This window comes from Phasianus colchicus, chromosome 16 (genome assembly GCF_987193195.1).
Source record: "Phasianus colchicus chromosome 16, bPhaCol1.hap1.1, whole genome shotgun sequence".
Taxonomy (NCBI): domain Eukaryota; kingdom Metazoa; phylum Chordata; class Aves; order Galliformes; family Phasianidae; genus Phasianus; species Phasianus colchicus.
The window spans coordinates 10,044,729-10,065,683 of NC_143451.1; the positions used below are offsets into that span (position 1 = coordinate 10,044,729).

The window sequence follows — 20,955 nt, forward strand, 5'->3', positions numbered from 1 at the left end:
TGTGGTGGCCCATGGTTCCTTGGCTGACACTGATGCTTTGTGCCATCCCCAGGCCACCAGAAGAAGCTGATGCTGGCAGTGAAGAAGCTGGCAGAGCTGCAGCGGGCTGAGCTGGGCAAGTACGAGCCAGGCACACTGAAGAGGAAGGCGGCGGCATGCCCAGAGGTGCTGGCCATCGAGTCCCCACCACCTGAGCCACCCGAGTGCCAGTCACCCAAGATGACAACGTTCCAGGACAGCGAGCTGAGCAGCGAGCTGCAGGTGGCCATGACAGGTGAAGGCCCTGAAGAGACGCCTGAGAAGCCAGCCAACCCTGCAGCCCCTGGCTACCGATCGCCACCAGCGCTGGGCGGCCGCACCAGGCAGATGAGCAGCTCACAGGAGCTGCTGGGCGATGGTCCCCGTGCCCCTGCCAGCACCGCCATCTCCAAGAGCCAGGAGTACCTGGCAGAGGGGGCCCCTGAGGGTCCCCCCGTGCCACCAACCAAGGAGCTTCGCCAGCCACGGCACGGCCACTCTGTCAAGCGTGCCAGTGTCCCGCCGGTGCCCGGCAAACCCAGGCAGCCCTTCCCACCTACCGCCGGGCACCTGACACCACCGCAGACCCCCGGCAAGCCACGTCCACCCTCCCCACAGGGCCCATCGGCACCCCACGCCACTGCCAAGGTGAAGCCCACTCCACAGCTGCTGCCGCCGGGTGAGCGCCCCGCATCACCCCGCTCCCTGCCCCAGTCTCCCACGCACCGCGGCTTTGCCTACGTCCTGCCGCAGCCCACTGATGGTGAGGGCGTCCCCCCGGGGGTGCCGGTTCTGCCCGTCTCAGTGCCGGTGCTGTGCCTGCCACCAGCGGGCGAGGGTGAGGAGGAGCCGGGGAGGCCGAAGAAGCGGGCACACAGCCTGAACCGCTACGCCGCCTCCGACAGCGAGCAGGAACGGGACGAGCTGCTGGTGCCCGACGCAGGGCCTTATGCCACTGTGCAGCGGCGTGTGGGGCGCAGCCACTCAGTGCGGGCACCTGCCGGTGGTGACAAGAATGTCAACCGCAGCCAGTCCTTCGCCATCCGCCCCAAGAAGAAGGGGCCCCCGCCACCACCCCCCAAGCGCTCCAGCTCTGCCATCTCCAGCGCTGGCATGGCCGAGGACTTCCCCAAGGATGGTGAAGGTGAGGTGGCCGCCGGAACCCCTGGCACTGAGGGGGAGAGTCGCCAGGAGCAGCGGCGTGCCAGCGATCTGGGTGGCAGCGTGGACACGGGCAGCGCCGGCAGCGTGCGCAGCATTGCAGCCATGCTGGAGATGTCCTCCATTGGTGGTGGGGCACGGGCGTTGGCCCTGCAGAAACCACCTGCGGCTGGTGTGCCTGGGAAGGGGCCCGATGGGTACTATCTGCAGCCAGGAGCTCCCCCAGGGAGCCCTGAGCGTGCCCGTGTGGCCACCGTCCTGGCTACCGTCAAGCACAAGGAGGCCATTGGGCTGGATGGGGAGGTTGTGAACCGACGCCGGACCATCAGCGGTCCTGTCACCGGGCTGGTGGCGGCCGCACGCCGTGAGCGTGCCGACAGTGTGCGCTCCGAGACTGGCGCCGATGGCCCCAGCGAGCGTCTGCGGGCTGAGCGCGGTGGCTCTCCAGACACAATCCCCTTCGCTGAGGAGGGCAACCTCACCATCAAGCAGCGACCACGTGCCCTGGGACCGGCCCGGGTGGAGGCAGGCGAAGGGCTGTCCCCAGCACACCGCCATGGGGACCTGGCCAAGGTGGAGGCCAGCGCCACACTCAAGAGGCGCATCCGTGCCCGGCAGAGCCAGCAGGACAGCGTCCGCTTCATCCTCACTGAGTCTGACACTGTCAAGCGCCGGCCCAAGGCCAAGGACAAGGAGCCAGCGCTGGAGCAAGCCCCTCTTGTCGTCTACCAGAATGGCACTGGCACTGTCAAGCGGAGGCCGGCCTCAGAGCTGAGTGGAGCTGAGACTCCCCCAACCCCACCGCCTGCCACCCGCCCCGACGGCCCTGACTTCACCCCACCGCCTGCTGAGCCCAAAAAACCCTTCAAGCCACCGGTATCCCCCAAGCCTGTGCTAACGCAGCCAGCGCAGAAGGTCCCTGGGCCACCGGTGCCCATCCCTAAGAAGATGCCCATCCCAAGCCCAGGCAGCCCAGGTAGGTGCTCGTGGACATTGGGGATGGTTGGTTGTGGGGTGCCCCTCGGGGCACTGCACTGTCACTGCAGCCATCCTACCCCATTCCCTCTCCCTTCTCTCCACAGAGGTGAAGCGTGTCCACGGCACACCACCGCCCGTATCCCCCAAGCCCACACCACCCCCCACAGCCCCCAAGCCCCCCAAACCCCATGCCGCCATCCAGTCGGTGAGCGCGGGCTCCACGCCAACTCCGTCCCCTGCCCGGCAGCTGGGCGCTACTGCCAAGCCCTCCAGCACACCACCCTCACTCTGCTCCAGCCCTGCCAAGCCCCTCTCACCCGGCGCTCAGCCCCAGCAGGTGCCAGTGAAACCGCCGCGTTCCACTATCGCCGGACCCTCTGTTGACAGTGCCAGCCCTGAGCTGGTGCAGCAGAAGCTGGAAGAGACCAGCGCATCCCTGGCTGCTGCGCTGCAGGCTGTGGAGGAGAAGATCAAACAGGAGGACAGCCAGGCAGCAGAGTAAGGGCTGCGGGGATGCGGTGCATGGCAGGGAGCTGTGCGAGGGCTGCGGGCTGCGCTCTGGGCTGCGTGGGGATGGTGGTTTGGGGGGATGAGTACCACGGACTGGCGGTGGTGGTGACACTGGGGACAGGGCACTGGGGCTGTCGTGCCACTGGGGATGCTGGCCACAATGGGTCAGGGCCACGGCACAGGGCAGAGGTAGCCACGTGGTCCCAGTGCATGTGCTGACCCAGTGCCCACCACTCTCCTAGCTCCGCTGCAGAGGCCAAGAGCACAGGCAGCATCCTGGATGACATCGGCAGCATGTTCGATGACCTGGCCGACCAGCTGGATGCCATGCTGGAGTGAGGGGCGCGACGGCCCCGCGAACCTCAGGGCTTACGTGGGCACAAGGGCACAACGATCCGCGACCTCCCAGCCCCACCATCCCCTTTGTACAGCCGTCCCCTCCTGGACCTCCCATCCCTCGGGGTTTGCACAAAGAAGAAGATACCTCAGGATTGTGCTCACGGACTCGGCGCCCGCCCGCCCGCCACGGCTCCGGCAGGACTCCCTTCTGCAGAAGCAAAAAAATACAGTAGAAGAAGCAAAGCAACACCACCCGGCCTGAAGCGCCCTGCTCGCACCAGATCTGGGTTTGGGGTTTTCTCTCCCTACCCGTGGTGGCCCCGTGGTTGCCCTGCCGGCCCCGGTCCCCGAATGTAGCACAACCCCGGTGCGGCACTGATGGCATTCATCCACCCGTGTCCTCTTGTTCTGGTGGCGAGTCCGGATGGGCGATGCACTTAGGTTTCTTGAATTTTTCTTTTCATTTTCTCTTTTTGTCATTTTTTTCCTCTGTTGTTCGCGAGCATTGGGGTGGGCACGGTGCTGGGTACCCCCACAGCACCCGGACCCCTGCACCTGCAGCTCTCCACCCCTGTGCTGCTGCTGTGGGCTCTTCACGTCGGGGTGGGAAAGGGGCTTTTTGTCGGTACCATTGCAAATGGATGAGCTCCTGCTTGGGGCAGGTGGGGAGCAGCAGGTTGTGCCCCTGCCTGGCCCCTCGCCGCCGGGGGAGAGGACGTCATGAGCTATAAAGAAGTATTAATTTATTGGAGGGGAAAAACGACTGAGAGATATAAAGCAGTATTTCCCCCATCCCCCAAATAATAATAATAATTAAAAAAAAAAAAAAAAAAAAAAGAATAAACTTTAACAAATATATATTTAAAAGATTTAAAAAAAAAATATTAGCAATTATATATAAAGCAGTTTAAAAAAAAAAAAAATCAAGAGAGAACTGGATTTTAGCTTGAGAAAAACTATTAGATTATACTAAGCTGTGTGTCTTGTGGCAAATTCATTCTCCGAGTAGCACAATATTTACCTTTATCTGGGTGGAAGGTACGTGCAAGCCGTTCTGTTCGGGTTTTCTGTTGGGTTTCAGTGTACCGTCTTTCTTTTTACACAGTTAAGAACTCAAAGGATGTGCCTTGTTTTATGGAGGTTTTTGTTAACTCTTCTACTGGAGGTGTTTCGTTTCTTTCTGGAGTGTCTTCAGGTTTTCATTTGACTTTTTTTTGGCATTTGTGTGTGTGTGTGTGTGTGTGTGTGTGTGCACGCGGTGTGTGCGTGCGTCCCAGCGCACGGCTGTACATTCATGTATAAACAGGAGTCTGGTTCAGTCGCTTGAGTTCTGATGAATGCATCTTTTTTTTTGCTTGTGGTTCCCAACAAAGTGTTGCTGTACCTCTCTCTTCCCGAGCCGCGCAGGCTGGGCTCGCCCTCCCCTCCCTCCTTCCCATTGTGGTCGCTGATCCAGATGTGTTTGGCACAACTTTGAAATTTCTTTACAAAAAAAGAAAAAAAAAAAAAATCACAACACACACACACAAAAAAAAAGACTTTAAAAATAACAAAAAAAAAAAAAAAAAAAATCACTCGCCTGAAAATATCTGTTGAAAGGAAAAAAAAAAATATGTATCTACAAAAAAAAAAAAAAAAATCCATAAAGTTCTACATGATGGATATATACATATATATATTTTTTATGATTAAGTTATGGACTCTGTATCGTATCCCATCTGTCAAGCTATGCATCTTGGTGCTTTCCCTGCTCTTCTGTGCTTAGATTTCACCTCTACTCGTCTTATTCTTCCTATTCTGAATAGTAGATGGCTCGTGGTGCTGTGAAGAAGTTTGCTCCTATACAAAGTCTGGCAACAAATATTTAAAGAAAAATAAAAAAAAAAATAAAAATAAAACCCTGCCGGGCTGCCACCCCTGTTTGTGACCCAAAAGGTGTCCCCGTGTGAGGATCCTGATGCCATCGGGGCTGGTGGGGGCACAGCAGTGCCGCAGAGCTTCCAGTCCTCATTGTGCAGAGCTGGGTGCATGCGATGTGCAGCCCAGAGCTGCCCCGTGCCTCTGCCCTGTTGGGGAGCCAGTGCCAGCCTGGGGCGAGGGGCTGCGGGCTGCTCCCCACCTCGGTGCCCACAGTCCTGGCTGGATGTCTGCAATAACTCACGCCGGCCAGGAACAACTCTTTCCACTTTTATTGTCAATGAAGAAATAATCAAATCTATATTACAATCTTAAAAACAGTAGAAAATGTGAGTAAAAATGCAACAGAGGCTTTTTCTCTTTAATGTGGAAACCATTATTACAGGGTGGTGAACAATGGGCTCGTGTTATTTGAGAACTAGCTGTGGCGTAAAAATCGTACCTGGCTACTCAAGAAAACACCTCTTCCCACATGGATCAGCCTGACATCTTGGCAGTAAAATTAAATACTAGAGAGAGAAAGGGCTTAGGGACCTAACCCAGGGCACGGCCTAATGCTCAGCTCTACCATTTACATGGGACCACCTCCCAGCCCCCACCTGCACCCACCCGAACCACTGGGTCCCGGTGCTGGCCAATATGACCTGCACACTGCGGTGAGGGCACCATGCAGCTCTTCTGCATTCCCACGTGGCAGATCCGAGGGAACAACTGGAGCACCCGTGGGCCAGATCTATCCTGAGAGCTGCCCCCCAGGGTCCTTGCAAGGGGGAGAACCGCAGCTGACAGGCAGCAGCGGGCAGTGCTCGGTGCAGAGAGGAGCTGCAGCAGTTCTTCGGAGCGGAGGCATCACCCAGCAGGCTGACGGAGGGAGGCATTTTTGGTCTTTCAGTGTGTAGAACTAGGGCGGCTCTCGCTAGCACGTCCAGACCTGGAGGAGACAACAGCAACCCGTGGTCATGACAGTTCTGAGCAGCTCCGCTGGCTTCTCTTCGTCATCTCATGGAGTTTCTCTTTGGGTTTTCAGCCCCCACAGCACCTCTGCCAGGAGCTCAAACTCCCACCCATTGAAACCCATCTCCTTGTTTATTTAAAGCCAACTCCTCCTTCATTTGACATCCTCGTTCTAGCACTAGAAGAAGACCAAAGCATCACGGAGAAGCCTAAGGAAACCAACCTTTACAGTGCTGTCCACAGCGCCAGAGAAGAGGCGGCCCCTGGAGACTGCAAGGGCAGTGACACTGCCCTGGTGCCGCAGCAGTGTCTGAGTACAGATCATGTTGTCCATGCTCCACACCTGTGGGCACACAGAAGGCATGAGACAAGAGAATTACCCATCCATCCTCTCCCTTTTAATGCTATGTCACAACCACAGTGCCAAGAGCACAGACCCAGCTGCACAGCCCTGGACACGTACCCTGAGAGACCGGTCATACGATGCACTGAAGACTTTGGTTTGATCTGGTGTGGAGATGACAGCAAGGGCATAAACTGTACCCACGTGACCAGTCAGTGTGCGGACTTGTTCCTTGGTCTCTATGTCCCAGACCTGTGGAAGGAGAGCAGCGGGTCATCACTTACTTCAAGATGTTCATCCACGTCTCCATGCTCTGGGTGCACTGTGAAGGGACCAGCAGAGCCAGGCTCCCAACTCCTTGCCCCTCTCTCCCAGCCCAACACAAACATATTGAATGCTGCAGCCCTTACATGGATGAGGTTCTCGTAGGTGCCACACACGATGTGGTGGTTTGTAACAGCAATGGAGTAGACACTGCCTCCCGATGTCTGCAGCACATGCACACACTCCAAGTTTCGGATGTCCCAAATCTGAAAGAGCCACCAGAGTGAAGGATGAGACCCCACAGAGGCACCCCTCTCCAGGAGGGAGCTCTCTTAAAACCATCCCCCAGCCACACAGCCCTGCTCTGTGTTACAGACAGATCTGTCCAGCTGGGGACATTCAGTGCCAATGAGCAAAGTCCTGCTGTCTTATTCAGCTGCCCAGCTTTGAACGTGTAGGCTGAAAAAATGGCGGAGATTGCATGCTTTGTGTTTGTGACTGCACATATGTGCACAAATCTGTTCCTGAGAGCACAGAAACCGATGCAGGCAAATTAATGGGGATTTACTAATACTAAGGAGGGATATTCAAATTCTCTTGTGTCATCCAGATGCCGAGAGGTGAACTATTCATCAAAGCCTGAGCCAACACAGATGAGAGCACTTTGCAAAGCACATACAGATTTATGGTAACTCTAGAGTCAGACAGTGACCTTCTCCTCTTATCAGCAGCACTGTCAGCACAGATAACAGCCCTCTGCGGCAGCTGCAGAGGCAGTGCGAGGCGCCACGGCTGCATGGCCACTTTTATCTTAGCGAGCATCCCTGGCCAGATGCACTCACAAGGAGCAGCCAGAGCCCTGAATTAGTGCCTACAAAGATGCAATCAGCACAGTAAAAGCTAGCATGTCAGCAGTGCTGCAGCAGTGTTCTCACATCTGAGCATTGCCTTCTGTCCTGCTCAACCAATCCGTGCTGCAGACTACATACATGTATCAGGGACAGCCTATGGCTTACAATTGCCACTAGTCTCACCTTGATGGTTTGGTATGATCCGCTGTACAGATAGTTTTGAGAAGCCACCAATGCTCGCACCCAGTGATTGAGACCTGTCAGTTCTTTCTTCAGTTTGAGCTCGGTACCCACGATATCCCAGACCTAAGGACAGCACAAACACACACAGAGGAGAGTCAGCACAGGGCCCTAAAAGCTCACGAAGTGGAATCTTGTACTGGTTTTCCAGCCCCATGGGAATCAGCTGAACCCAGTGGCCAGCAGATACAATAACTACGCTGAATAAGCATGTTTCCCAAGGGCTGGGAAAGTTTGAATGGAGCCTGCATTATTGCTGGCACAGACCCTTAGCAGAGCTACAGGCTTAAAAAACCTAAACCAAATCCTGCACTGGACTTCTCCTCACAGCCTGTCCATTCCCACAGCTCTTGGAAAACCCTGGCTGAAGCCCTTTGAACACAGGGACCAACGGAGCTCCAAACAGCACTGCTGACCCACTCAGCTCACGTGGCAGAAAGTGGCTGGGGATGACAAAAACAGAAGGCCCCATGTGCTGTTTTTGCTTAGTGCTGTCACTTCCAGCCCCAAGCGCTCTGCAAAACCACTCCAGGCCCAGATAAAGAAAAGAGCATGTGCTCTCTTACAGATGGACGGTCCCATAAGCCGCCTCACCAGGAGCTGGAAGCAGAACCAAGGGAATCTAGCCAAGGCTTTAAAGGGCAACTTGCAAAGCTGTTCCCTGATTTTTGCACGCTTTGGGAAAAGAACACTGACTCAAGATCCTTTGGAGGCGGTTTCAAACAGGCAGGTTGAATCCCCAGCCAATTCTGGGCACAAGGCACAATTCCCAAAGGTCTGAGTAGGTGTGTAGAGAGCCCAGGGAAGCATTTGGGAACTGCCAACGTCCTCCACCTGAAGCCTCAGGTTTACAGAGTTAAAAGGAACAAAAGGGTCTTTTCAGTCAGGTCTCAGAAAATCTCAGAAAATACAGGTCTCAGAAAATACACAGAGCACACTACTGGCTGCTCTGTGTAGCTCCAGAGAACAGAATAATAAGATACAGACCAAAATGTCACTTGATTTCTATTTGGAAACTGCTACCTGACAGCCTGTAGCATCAGTCCCCAGGTGAACCAAGAGGAGCTACCCCAGATCTCTACCTTGATGGCTTTGAGGGAGCCGCTGAACAGCATGTTGTGCGAGGAGACCAAAGTGCAAACAGGATTGTCATGCGCTCGGATCGTGTTCACTTTCTGCAGATTTTGGATATCCCAGACCTGCAAAGGAAAGGAGGAGAGCCTATGAGTGGCAGGAGCAGACTCTGGTGCTGAAGCCCTTCCTCTTTCCTTCTGGACTGAAGCAAAAACACAGGCACCGGTGTGAGCCACCAGCCTGGCTCGATGAGCAGCATATGCCCAGTCTGCAGGGAACACCCAAATCCAACCCTTGGGTACCTTGGTTAAAGGCATGGCATAAAGCACACGAGATACCAATCCTATCACCAGCAGCTGAAAAACGTTATAGACACCAGGATGCAGGTCCCTGCTGCCCTGTTAATCCCACATCTCCACTCCCAAGCAGAGCAGGGGTCCCAGGTACTCACAATAATGGTGCAGTCAGCAGAGCCACTGTATAGCTTGTTCCTGTAATGTCACCACAAAACAAAAGAAGGTCAGCGAGGACAGCAGCCAGCACAGGGCCTCGGCTGGTTCCCAGGCTGTGTGCTGGGCCAGGAGCTGCAGCCCTACAGCTTCACTGGGACAAGTCCCAGAGCAGCAGCAGCCTCAGGAGCAAGGCTGGGGCTGCGTGGGAGGCTGTGCTGGATTATCATTTCCAGCAGCAGCCCAGCATCATGCTGGTGAGCAGAGAAGGAAGAAGCCAGGACAGCAGCAGGAGGTGGTTTGTCAGTTTTTAAAAACGTGAGACTTATGAAGGGTTCCATCTAAAGGTGAGATCCAGGATTTGGGGAATTGATGGGGCTCCTCTCCCCACCACCCACAGCTCCAAATGCACACACAGCCCTGGCACATGCAGGACTTGGGATGGGAACTATAAGGGTGCACTCAGGAGGCTCAGTGCTCATTCCCTGTTCTGCAGGGCAGGCGTCCCTCAACACTCACCCCTGGATACAGAGAGCCAGTACAATTCCATCGTGACCTTCCAGGGTCTTTTGGCACTTGTATGTGGTACAGGTATCCCACACCTAACAGGAAACACAAGGCAGCAGAGGGTCACATGCCTGCACACACAGCAGCTGGGGGCCTGAGCAGGATGTTGGCAGGCCACAAAGGCACGGAAAGGAGGAAACAGACTGTCATCTGGGCACCTGTGTTCCTGTCTTCCAGGCAGAGATAAGCCTGTCTAGAAGAGGAAATTTACTGCAGAGGGTCAGGTTGAAGTTAACAAGAGACACTGAAGAGGAGCACGCACCAGCCCTCTCCAGCACTGCCTTTCACAGCCCCAGGCCAAAACAACACTGCTGAACCACAGAAGCAGCTCTCTAGCTCCTGTTCTAGCGATTCACACCCTGTCCCTGGGGGCAAACCACACTGCACAGCCTCCTCTGTCTCTGCCACCACAGAATATTTCCCCACTACGCTCTCTCTTGACAGAGAAAAAGTGAGAATGTGGTGCTTAGCTGGCTCTGAGTTGCCCAGAGGAGCCAGCACTGGGGAGAAAGCTGTTCTCCTTCAGTAAAACACAAAAATATCCATTCTCTTCCATGTGGTTTTGCTCTCCCTGAAACAACCTGACCCCAAGTGGCTCCCCAGCTCAGCCAGCAGTCACCACAGTGACACTGGAAACTGCTGCTTAGGTTGCGCTGGAGCACTGCTGTCAGTCTGTGCTACTGAAAACAGGGCAAAGAAAAACAAACATGCCATAAAATGAAAAAAAGGCTCATTTTATCAGGGAAAAATGGTGGGGTTTTTTTGCTGGCTTTTTTTTTTTTGAGGTGACATTTTATAACAAGGGAAAATATAATCAGATGCTGAATCGGGCTTAGATGCCTTAGACACCATATAAAGCAAAACCACAGAAAGCAGGAATGAGATTCTAATCAGGACTTCACAAGAAAACACGATTTGTCTTGATTTCCCTATAACTTAGCACTTCCCTACAGCAAAACTGAAGTACATTTTGCCTAACTATAACGGTGTTCAGGAGGAACACTGGGCAGTAATATCCCCCTCAGTCTCCCAGCTGAACTGGAGCTCAGCTTCTGCCTCACCTGGAGCACATTTACAAATGCAAAGACAAGTGGAAGAAGCAAAGCTCTTACCTTAATGGTTTTGTCTGAAGAGCCGCTGAAGAGCAAATCTCCTATGGAATAAACACACAGACACCAGACGGGGCCCTGGTGCCCCACAAAGGTCCCCTTGCACTTGAAGATCTGCTGAGGATCATAGGCTATGGAAAGAAGAAGGCAAGTAAGCATGGGAAAACAGTGCCACACCACTCTGAGTGACCCTGGAGGGAACAGAGCTCCCTCCCTCCTTGAGCTTCAAGCTGCTGCAGCAGTCTGGCTGGAGGGTCCCATGTCCTGCCCTTACAGCTCATTGCCTTATCACTGCTTTGAGCCTCAGGATTCTCCTCCCTCATGCAACTCCCAGGTTGGATCTAGGGAGGGCAGAGATGCAGAGCCCAGTTGAGCCCAGCAACCAGTAAACCTGCAGCGCTGTGAGTTAGCCAACCCATTAACCAACTCTTCTGGCAATCATGTCCCACCAGACTCCTGCAACAGTGGTGGTCCTGTGCACAAATCACTGCTGCAAACAGAGAAAATCGGTACTCTGCCTGCCTGTGACTCAGGCTGGAAGAGCTCACTGCCATCACCCAAAACCAGCTCAAGCAGATGAAAAACACAGGTATACTCACATCCAAGGATGCCCATGTTGAGTCGAGCATTAATGTGGGAGAGCTCATCCTGAAAAACAGAACAAGCTACATGAGCTGCAGAGCTATCAAGACCAGTCTGCCCTTCTGGGCACTGTCCCCATCCACTGCTAAAACAGCTCTCATTTTTGGATGGATTTTGACTCCCTGTGCAGGCTGTCCCCCAGCAGCTGACTCATTTTCCAATTGGAGATGTCCTGCCCAAGGACTGTATGTCTACATCCCTCTGTCACCTTCCTCCAGGGACCACAGGGTTCTGACAGCACCTCAGTCCAGCACTAAACTCTTCAGTATTCATGCAGGCACAACAACACCTTTCAGAATATACTGTCCTTGCTCTGCCATTCACCAGATTGCTAACTATAATCAAATCAGTTATGAGGGCTGCTTGCTCAGCTGGGCTTTTGAAGCCCACACTGTCAGAGAAAAACTGGAATATCTCTCTGCAGTCTCCTCCACAGCCCAGTTACTACTGTACCCATGGGGATTCAGTTCATCAGTACGCTTAGGTAAACCAGAGCAAGCTCCTCCTAATCAGTACAGCCAGTGGGATGCAGTCTGCCTGAGCTAAGGAAGAATGTCTGTCCAACATCAGTGCCTGAATAAGATCCAAAATCATGAGACATCTCTCGCTCCCAGCTTGTTAGCAGGGATTTGCTTATTTGCCTGCTTTCTCTGAAGACAAGGAGGACATGTTGTCCCTGGCCAGTATGAAAAGTACAGCTGCGTTCAGGCTTTGGAGCAGAGGGCTCTCTCTGTGCAGCAGGTGTTCTTCACTCTGGTTACACCTTCCAAGAGCAGCAACAGGCTAAGAAAAGCAGGAGAACCAATTAAAACAGCAACCTAGATGCAGTACCTAAATACACCCACTGAGCTGCCTGTAATTCAGCCTAGAGGAAATCTTCACCCACACTCCAGTTGCTGTAAAAACAACCCAAAGGTGGGGTGAGCAGAGTCAGCAAGCTGGAGGGAACCCCAAAGACTCCCCCCACCATAGGAGAAGCCCAAGGAACGGCAGAGGCAGGATCTGACTGAGTGCAACCCTGCCCAGCCCCAAGGCCCCGTCCTCACATTCAGCATGGAGGCATCCCTGCGGAACTCCATCAGGTCCTCGCTCAGCTTGCTCTGGTTCTCATCCAGCACATCTACAAGGGAGTGACAAGATCATGGTTACTGCCAAGGCCCACACAGTACCCAGGAGAATGGAGCAGAGGACACACACTGCCATCTAACTTTTGTACAAGGGCTGGGCATGGCACTCCAGTATTATTGGTTATTCTACTCATTTTTATGGGGAAGTGTGCCAATGGACTACACAGAAAGAAGCCACAAAAGAAAGGTGGTTCTTGCCTGCAGACATTCCTAGGATTTGCCATATGAGCAGTGACTGGAGGCCCCATGATGTACAGGCAGCACAGAAATCAATAGGACCCCTCTTTGTCCCTCCTGAAACCTGCTCAGTACCAGTTTTAAAAACAGAATGAATCCTGTAATGTAGCATCCTACAGTGCTGCCCTGTCCCTACAGCTCTGAGCAAACAGCTCATCTGGTGCAGACTCACCAAACTTGAGTTCCAGATTCTTCTCCAGCTGGTCAATCTTCTCCGAGAGCTTCCCTAGCATGGAGCGCAGGAAGGCAATTTCCTGGTCCTTCTGGGCCATTGCCACCTGCATCTCATGGAATCGATCATCTGTCTGCTGCAGAAACTCCTTCAGACCCTCAAACTTGCACATCTCCAAGTGGGTCTCATAGGTGTCTTGATTTCCTATGAATGTACACCTACAAAGGGAAGGCAGACACCGGTTTGGAGCAGGACACACTCTGGGAAACCTGCTTGCTCAGTTGGCTCCAGGCTTTTGTGAGCCCCCAGCTGTCTGTCCCCTACAAGGAGCACTGGTACTGCAGTTCACCATCCTGCTGGGTTACAGAGACCAAGTAGCTCCCATTCTTCTGGGCAGGTTACTGGCCCCAAACTGGTTTGCCTGTCTGTCTACCTAGGTAGTTGCAAGGAGCAGCAGATCTTGGGCAAGAGACACGATGTGGTGTCTACTAGTGCTCACCAGGAGCCTAATCTAAAAGCCATCAAAACCAGTGGAAAAAACTGCTGCTGACTTCAGGTGGTGCCGGCTGCAGCATGGTAAGGAGTAAAGACTGCTTTGTCAGGACTTCCTTGCTCAGCTTCTGCCAAGACATCATTACCTACAACAGAAAGTTTAGCTGTGCAGCCTGGGCTGGGGGTTCTCTGCAGGCCCACAACATTACCCACAACTGAAAGTTTAGCTGTGCAGCCTGCAGAGAACCCCCAGCCCAGGCTGCACCTCTGCTCATGTGGCAAACAGCCTTCTGAGCAGTCCCCATGCCCTGGGAGAAAGGCTGGCTTGCAAGACACTGCCAAGGTACTTGCTCTGTCCTCCAGCTCATTCTGCTGCTCACACTCCTCATCCCAGCTGCCAGCAGAGCTTACAGTTGGGTGGCATGAGCTGCCTGTTCTCAACAAGAGGCCTGGGGGCTGCCTTCTGCAAGCTCTGCCAGCCTAATTGCAGTCTAAGGCACTGCAATGGTAGAGTTGTTCACAGCCCATGGGGCTACCACAGGGCTGCAATAGCCAAAAAGCAGCTCAGAAATGAGCTCAGCACATCCCTCCCACTAAAAAGCACCAGCTCCTTACCCATACTTGGAATGGGGACACTTGATGTGTTCGCACTCTTTCAGATGTGCCTCCAGGTTCATTTTCAGGAGAGGTGGGCAGCTGGGGTTATTGGGGCAACGAACTGGCCTGTAATCACAGCTGCTTTCATGATCTCTGCCCATGGAGAAAAGCAAAAGGAAGGAAAATCAGTGATAAGCAAAAAATTAACGGAAATCACACAGATCATCAGGAAAAGAGCTAAGCAGACCTGTGATAAAAAAGCCTGCCATTCTAATGCCATAATTACAGCTTTAAACTCTTATTTGGTCAGCAAGTTGAGAGCAATAGGTCACATTTATGCAGGGAACATCTCATTTTGCAGCTGATCAGCTGAGCCATCAGCCAGCTATTAGCAGCAGGCAACAGCCAGGTGACAGCAGGAAAGTGAATACATACAGGATAATGAGAGAAATGGATTTCAGAAAGCACATTCCCAGGATACAACCAGGATAACTCCTTTTACAAAAAGAATCCCTGAGTCCCTTCTTGACCATAGTCACTGGTGTTCCACCCCAGAAGTGAGGTGGCTGCTTTCACACTGTCCTGATACTGATTGCCAGGTAGGCCATGAGCACAGAACAGCACCTTTTCCCCAAGACCTGACCATCTGTCCCCATGCTCAGATTAAGACATAGTGAAAAGAACTGTCCCCAAGTCCTTCTGCCTGTTGCCATATCTTTGCACAACCAGAAGAATGCAGCTGTGCTGTCCTGAGGGTATCTCAGATACAGCAGCAATTGCTGGTGGTAGGGGCCCTGCCTGGGGAGGTTGTGTGCTGGTGACAAACCACTTACTTCCTGACGCTCAGTTTAATTGTAAACGGGCATCCGCGGGGGTCCACCTCAAAGGCAGCAGGCTTACTGCTGGCTGCAGGCCGGCAGCCATACTTGCAGTGAATGAAGAGCTCCCCAATCTGCTCAGCCACTGCAATGTTGTTCACCACCACAGTCAGCTTGGCGTTGTCCACAGGGCACTTCTCTGCAGGTGGGGAAGAAAAAGAGTCAGTGAGGGCTGAGATGCTGTGGGAGCACTTCAAAGAGTCTCTGTGTGTGAGATTTTATTCTTTACCCTTCTCTATCCAAGATGGCCAGCTCCCGTATCGGTGACAGCAGCATGAGCCATGAATACTCACACATGGTCTGCAAACTGACAGCTCTGGTTTGCCTTGGAATTTGGTGAAAAGTTCTATTTTGTGTTAACTCAAGGCAATTCAAGATAATCATCAGTGAAGGAATGCCACTCTCCTTGAAACAACCTTATGCATGCTGAATTGCAGAATTATGCACAGAAAGTGCCCACAAATCTGCTGATGGCCCACACATAATCCCATCTCCCACCCCAGCCCAGAGCTAGCTAAAACGACACAAGCTGAGGGGATAGGAACAATTCAGGGCTACAATTGCAAAGCCTCTGCTTGCAGAAGCGTTGGTTGGGATAGACTCAGGGCAGCACAGTGACAGAGAAATCGGTATGCAAAGCAGAGGGACTCCCTGACATGCAGAAGATGAACATCTTAAGGCAGAAAGAGCTACTGTTTGCTGGGCTCCTCAGGGAGCTTCCTCAGGGCTTGCTGTTCTGGTAATACAAATGGCTTTGTGCTGAAACAAGAGGGACACAGGCTCATGCCAAGGGAAGTAATTTTTGGAGTGCAGAGCCCAAACCAAGAGGGAGGTGGTCAGGCCAGGCTGTCAGCCAGAAGCTGGGGCTCCAGCAGGCTGCTGGGAGAGTGGGGTGAGCTCCAGCAGCTCTGCTCTGCAGGCGGAGCTGGCACTGAAGGGATATGCAGACAGAGAGCTGGCACTAATGGGCTGGGGGAGGAGGGCTTGGTGGTTTTTTGCCAAACACGGCCCCCTTGTTCCCTAGATGGGTAGCCACAGAAAGCTTTCATTCTGAAATCAGTGGGTCAACTCTGGGCAAGACATGCATTATCCTGGGATTATCCACTGCCTATTCCTGGATTTGAGAACATCCTGTGCCCAAAAGCTGGGCCCAGCCCTCCAGTGCCCATGCTACACTGCATACCATCAAAGCTTAGGGCAGCTCAGCCACCTGAGTCCCAGTTCCTCACTGCTGCAGTGGTAGCCTGGGACTGACAGCCTGCTTAAAGCCCTTCAGATATCATTCTAAATGAGCAGGTTTCTTTTAAGTGAAAGCAAACAAACCAGAAAATGACAGCATTTAGGCTACATCACACAAGAACAGTTCTGTACTCACCAGATGTTAAGGCACATCTTCTACAAAACGTGTGCTGTGGAAACAAAGAGGAAAAGCAGTGTCAGCATAAACCATATCAGATAAATTATACCCTGTGGCTAATGATGGGAAAGGTTGGAGAGCCCAAAGCCTGTTGCACAGGGATCTCAGCAGCTGGTCTGTCTGCTGTGTAGCTCAGGGTGCTCTTGGGTCTGTAGCAGAGGGCAAAAACAGGTTTAGAGGGCACAGCTGGTACAGGCAGCTGAGACTCCAGCACAGCTCCTGTTCCTGAGAAGCACTAAGTACATGTTTGATGCTTTGAGGATTCTGCTCTATTCAGATCAGGATACAGACATGTCCTGCAATACTGACATTCTTACCCTCCAAGACCACATGGTCTATCTACTTTGCCCTCCATTTTAGTCCATGTCACTTCTCTCCTTTTCCAAGCAGAAGAGCATCAGTCTCTCCCTGCCCTTAGCCAGTCAGCCCATCATACACACTCTTTTGTAGCTCTTCTAATGAAGCTGTCCAGCTGCCAGGTGGAAGGGGCAGCTAATTTGTAAACCCATTAAATGCACTGTAAATTTTGCCACTTGATATAGCTCGCTCTCCACTCTTCCAGCAGAAATGTATGGCAGCCATTTAACCTGATAAAGTAGCAAATTCAATCTAACATGCTAAAGAACATAAAGAAAGGAATGATGTCTGCAGCATTTCACGGGGCCTGAACTCACCCTGGTGGGCTCCCTGGGGACTCCTCAGCCACATTTCCCTGCCCCAGGGCCAGGGCTTGGCAGCAGCACTGGAGGTACTGCAAGGCACTCTTCAGAGCGTTATCTGCAGCCCTGCTCACATGGCCTTTTCCTGCCCTGCACAGCTGCATGCTGCTCTCTCCAGAGCTGCAAAACCAGAACTGCAAATGAAGCCACTCTGCTTCCTGCACGAGATTATTTTTTCCAATATTAACCAGTAAATCTCTGTGTCTCCACAAAGAGCTGCTTATTGAAATGATGCAGCAAAACTGAACCAGCTTCCAGAACCTCCAGGGACAGCATCCCCTACAATAAATAATCCCACTTTGTGCTTGTTGTTACAGCTCCATCCTAGCAATCTGAAGCACATCAGAAGCATTAGTGAGCCCGTCACAAAGCCATCTTTCTTCAAACATAGCACAGAAGCAGTAATAATATACAGCTTCTATTAAAATCTCAATAAAATGGAATATAGAAGAATATTCATAATACTCTGTGCCTTTCATTAGAGGATGCCAAATCCCTCTGCAAGCATTAACTAAATGAAGCTTCAAGCCATTCCTGTCTTATAGAAAACACTTTTTTAACAACTGAAAAGCAACTGTTTCCAGGGTGCCCAGAGGCAGCAACACCCTGCAGAGCCCTTCATACAGGGAATAGGAGCTTTGACATCACTGAAGCCAAACCAGGGAGACCGAATGTGGCCAGGATTGGCAAGCTGACAGTATATTTCTTCAGGGAAAAGCAGACCAGTTGTGAACAAGCCTTGGGCTTCTCTGGCTAACTGCAGTGCCCTGCATGCCCCATGCAAACAGGTTCAGAGCTGCCTTTAGGAAACCTGCCACATGCTCAGCAGCATCTCTGCAGCCACTGACAGTCACTGGGACAGTCATGGCTTGGCTGTGGGTCACCTAAGACATCTGTGGAAGCCAAGCTCGTGATCTGGAAGAATACTGCCTTACCCCACAGGTTGTGATGACTGGATCCTTAAACACACTACAGCACAGTTGGCAGCACAGCTTCACGGACGGCTGTTCAGCAAACACCAGTGGCTCCTAAAGAAGAGAGAGAAAAGGACAGAAAGCAGAATTAAAGCAAACCCAGGAGCTTTCAACTCTGCAAAAGGCTTGGCAAAGCAACTCTTCAGGGATGAGCCAGGGGCCCAGGACACACTAAGGATGTCATTATCTCTAAATAAATATTTACTTGGATCTGTTTATTTCCAGCATGCAGGAGGCAGTGGAGGAATGACACTGGGAATGTCTGGAGACCCTCAGATCATCACAGACTGGGAGTCACTTGCATCTGGCTGGACTGGAACACTGACAGCAAACTGCAGAGACCATCTTTGTGTGAAAAATTCAAGTCACCAGAACTGCACGCACTGCACTGCCTGGTACTCTCTGCATGGTTGGACTCAACAGTGTGGCGTCAAAAACATTCTGGGTACTAAGCCTGAAGTTTAAAAGCCATTTTAAAACAGCTTGCCCTTTTGTATTTTGAAACACCCTGAAGGAAGTGTTCTTTCATTCCCTTATGATACAGAAATAGCAGTGCTCTGCCCAAATGGGCCCAGCTCTTCAGATTTGTTACCACCAGAGACTGCTGGAGCAAGGGCACTGGGCACATTCTATCTGATTGGCACAGCTCAGATCAGATGGGTCTCAAAGCATTTTGAACCAATCACTGCAGCATTTTGAACCAATCACTGCAGCTTACTCTGCCTTTTCATCCCACACTGCTCTCACAACTGCAAACATGACCCCCTGGGTTCCTAAATACAAAACATACACTTTTATCCTGGATCTGTGGCAAAATGCCACTTGACCTTTCATGCATCCATTGTGGGCTTAGGCACTGGGTCACAAGCTAAGCACTGATCAGAAGTGCCTTCCCCTATAGGGAGGAACATGAGGGCAATTCCTTGTTCCCCCCTGGGGCTTACAATGAAGTCAGTGGGGTGCCACACAGCCCTAAAGGCAGGATGGGGCTCTGAATCAGGGAAGAATTGTGTTAGCTTGCCTGGGGCTCAATCACCAGCTTCAAGATTTACAGCTCCCTACTGCTCTATAGCAGAGCCAGGGAATCACGCACCACTTTGCAAAGCATTACAGTTTTTCAGAGAAGCAGAAAAGACTCACCATCATCCCCTCTTTACATATGGGGAAATGGTACACAAGGAAGCAAAGTAACTTGCAGAAGTCAGTAGGGAAAACAAAATCATAACCACGAGTCCTGAACCTTAGTTGCCAGACAACATGAAAAGCTCCCCGTGCTAGCGGTATGTACTCACGGGAGTCCGCTAAGTTACTCTTTTGACACTGAACTTCCTAATACTGCTCCTTCCGACAATCCCAAATACCTACTGGCTCCTCCTCTTCCTCATGGAGTGAGAACGTTGAGCGCAAGGACATGTTGGACTCAGAGTGCAATGAACGGACGGAGATAGCGGAGTCAGAGCGGCGTGGGGTGCTGATCGGAGGCTTCAAAGAGATAAAAACCAATTCCTGTTATTGCAAATAACTCCCCCTGCTCCAAAACCCTATGCACAGAGAGTTCAATTCAGCCCCCCCCTCCACCAAACTCAGCTGCTCCATTTGTTCATCCACTTCGCCAAGCTGCACTGAATGGTCTCTGCGTGCCTCCCTGCTGGGGACACCACGCCGCGCAGGGACAGGACAGCCACCATCCAGCTCCAACTCGCTCAACTAAGCCGACATCCAGATTCCAAGCACGTCACTTTCTCAAAGGTGCATTTGTTTGGATACTTACTGCGCCCACCCGCAAAGTAATGGCTTGGAAGAATTAATCCTGCGCAGAAAGCTGTGTAAATCTCCCCCAGAGACAGCGACCAGCTCCTGCAATTTCTCTAATCTCTGCAGCAGCACTTGTTGTTTCGTTCGCGATCCAACTTCTGCCAATTTTTTTTGCGTAAGTGTGCAGACTTCCTTCTATTCAATTCAGCAACAGGCTGACTTTGTCGCTTCCTGCTTGGGAGGGGAGAGCTCAGTGGACACTGCGTGCACCAATCAAGAAAAATCCCACTGGTTACGGCCGCCTTGGGGTTGGCTTTAAGGGAATGCTGCCACTGGAATATTAACCAGCAACGCATCCCAAAGGGTGCAATAGCAACTAGCAGCGCATAGCCAAGATGCAACTCAATGTCAGAGCCAAAATGGAGACTTCAGACCATTGGGACTAGGGGTCTAGAGCAGCCGGGAACACAGCTACTGCTGGGTTACTCTGGAACAGATCCTTCTGGCAGATGGAGAAAAGTGTAGGGAGAAGCAATTCAAGCTTTCAAGGAGCAGAATGAATGGGCTGACAAAAAAATGGCAGAGTGAAGCCAAAAACTTTGTGCACTGAGCATCAAGATGCCCTGTGCCTCAAATGTCTGCACCTGCAGTACCATGCCTACAGCAGCAGGACCACTTAATTGAGGATCTCCAAGCAGACCACACCACACCAGGCTGCTCTCTCTGCTACCCTGCACACAGAAAGTGCCTTGCTCGTGTTCAGTCTGCCCTGGGTGAAAACGTGGAACATCGCACCCAAGAGCAGGTGAAACTAATGAAAGAGGCTGGGGGGGCAGTCAGGAAATTCAGCAATAAAAGATGCAAAATGAGCTTCAGAGAGAGTGCACTGCAGGAGGAGCACAGTCCTCACTGGGCTGCAGGAGAGGAGCAGCACAGGATCCTGCTGGTTCTTCACACTGCTCCACTCTGTAATTTTTATGATCCTGGGATCCCAGGAACTCAGCAATGCTGCATCTGCTTAGAAGCCAAAGTATAAAGCTCTTTCTATAAAAGGCATGTTTATTGGCTAAATACCTTGAGGAAGAATAGTTATGAAGTAAATCAATTTTATGCATATCCATTCATTATTTTCCTCCACTAGTAACACAAGTTACCACTAGTAACACAAGGT

General features: G+C 52.1%; 2 protein-coding genes across 7 annotated transcripts in view; one reads left to right on the forward strand and one right to left on the reverse strand.

Annotated features, from left to right (window-relative positions):
• The window catches only part of CASKIN1 (CASK interacting protein 1), a 28,267-nt gene extending 24,469 nt beyond the window's left edge, over window positions 1-3,798 (forward strand). For all 3 annotated transcript variants that reach the window (XM_090151408.1, XM_031606635.2, XM_090151409.1), the window contains 3 exons: window positions 53-2,155; window positions 2,262-2,655; window positions 2,910-3,798. In XM_090151408.1, the coding sequence (XP_090007534.1) occupies window positions 53-2,155; window positions 2,262-2,655; window positions 2,910-3,006 (2,594 nt within the window). In that variant the 3' untranslated portion in view covers window positions 3,007-3,798. The remainder of the gene's footprint in view (window positions 1-52; window positions 2,156-2,261; window positions 2,656-2,909) is intronic.
• Window positions 3,799-5,165: 1,367 nt separating this feature from the next.
• Window positions 5,166-20,955, reverse strand: part of TRAF7 (TNF receptor associated factor 7) — a 29,032-nt gene continuing 13,242 nt past the window's right edge. For 2 of the 4 annotated variants that reach the window (XM_031606489.2, XM_031606490.2), the window contains exons 5-21: window positions 19,395-19,511; window positions 17,991-18,083; window positions 16,295-16,328; window positions 14,875-15,058; window positions 14,060-14,194; window positions 12,953-13,170; window positions 12,463-12,536; window positions 11,374-11,422; window positions 10,778-10,905; window positions 9,618-9,700; window positions 9,101-9,140; window positions 8,658-8,774; window positions 7,519-7,641; window positions 6,631-6,750; window positions 6,341-6,472; window positions 6,101-6,220; window positions 5,166-5,854 (exon numbers count right to left, since the gene is read on the reverse strand). In XM_031606489.2, coding sequence (XP_031462349.1) covers window positions 5,840-5,854; window positions 6,101-6,220; window positions 6,341-6,472; window positions 6,631-6,750; window positions 7,519-7,641; window positions 8,658-8,774; window positions 9,101-9,140; window positions 9,618-9,700; window positions 10,778-10,905; window positions 11,374-11,422; window positions 12,463-12,536; window positions 12,953-13,170; window positions 14,060-14,194; window positions 14,875-15,058; window positions 16,295-16,328; window positions 17,991-18,083; window positions 19,395-19,511 — 1,782 coding nt within the window. In that variant the 3' untranslated portion in view covers window positions 5,166-5,839. Of the gene's footprint in view, window positions 5,855-6,100; window positions 6,221-6,340; window positions 6,473-6,630; window positions 6,751-7,518; window positions 7,642-8,657; window positions 8,775-9,100; window positions 9,141-9,617; window positions 9,701-10,777; window positions 10,906-11,373; window positions 11,423-12,462; window positions 12,537-12,952; window positions 13,171-14,059; window positions 14,195-14,874; window positions 15,059-16,294; window positions 16,329-17,990; window positions 18,084-19,394; window positions 19,512-19,800; window positions 19,976-20,955 lie in introns of those variants that run through there. The other 2 variants (XM_031606493.2, XM_031606492.2) reach the window with 2 other exon arrangements.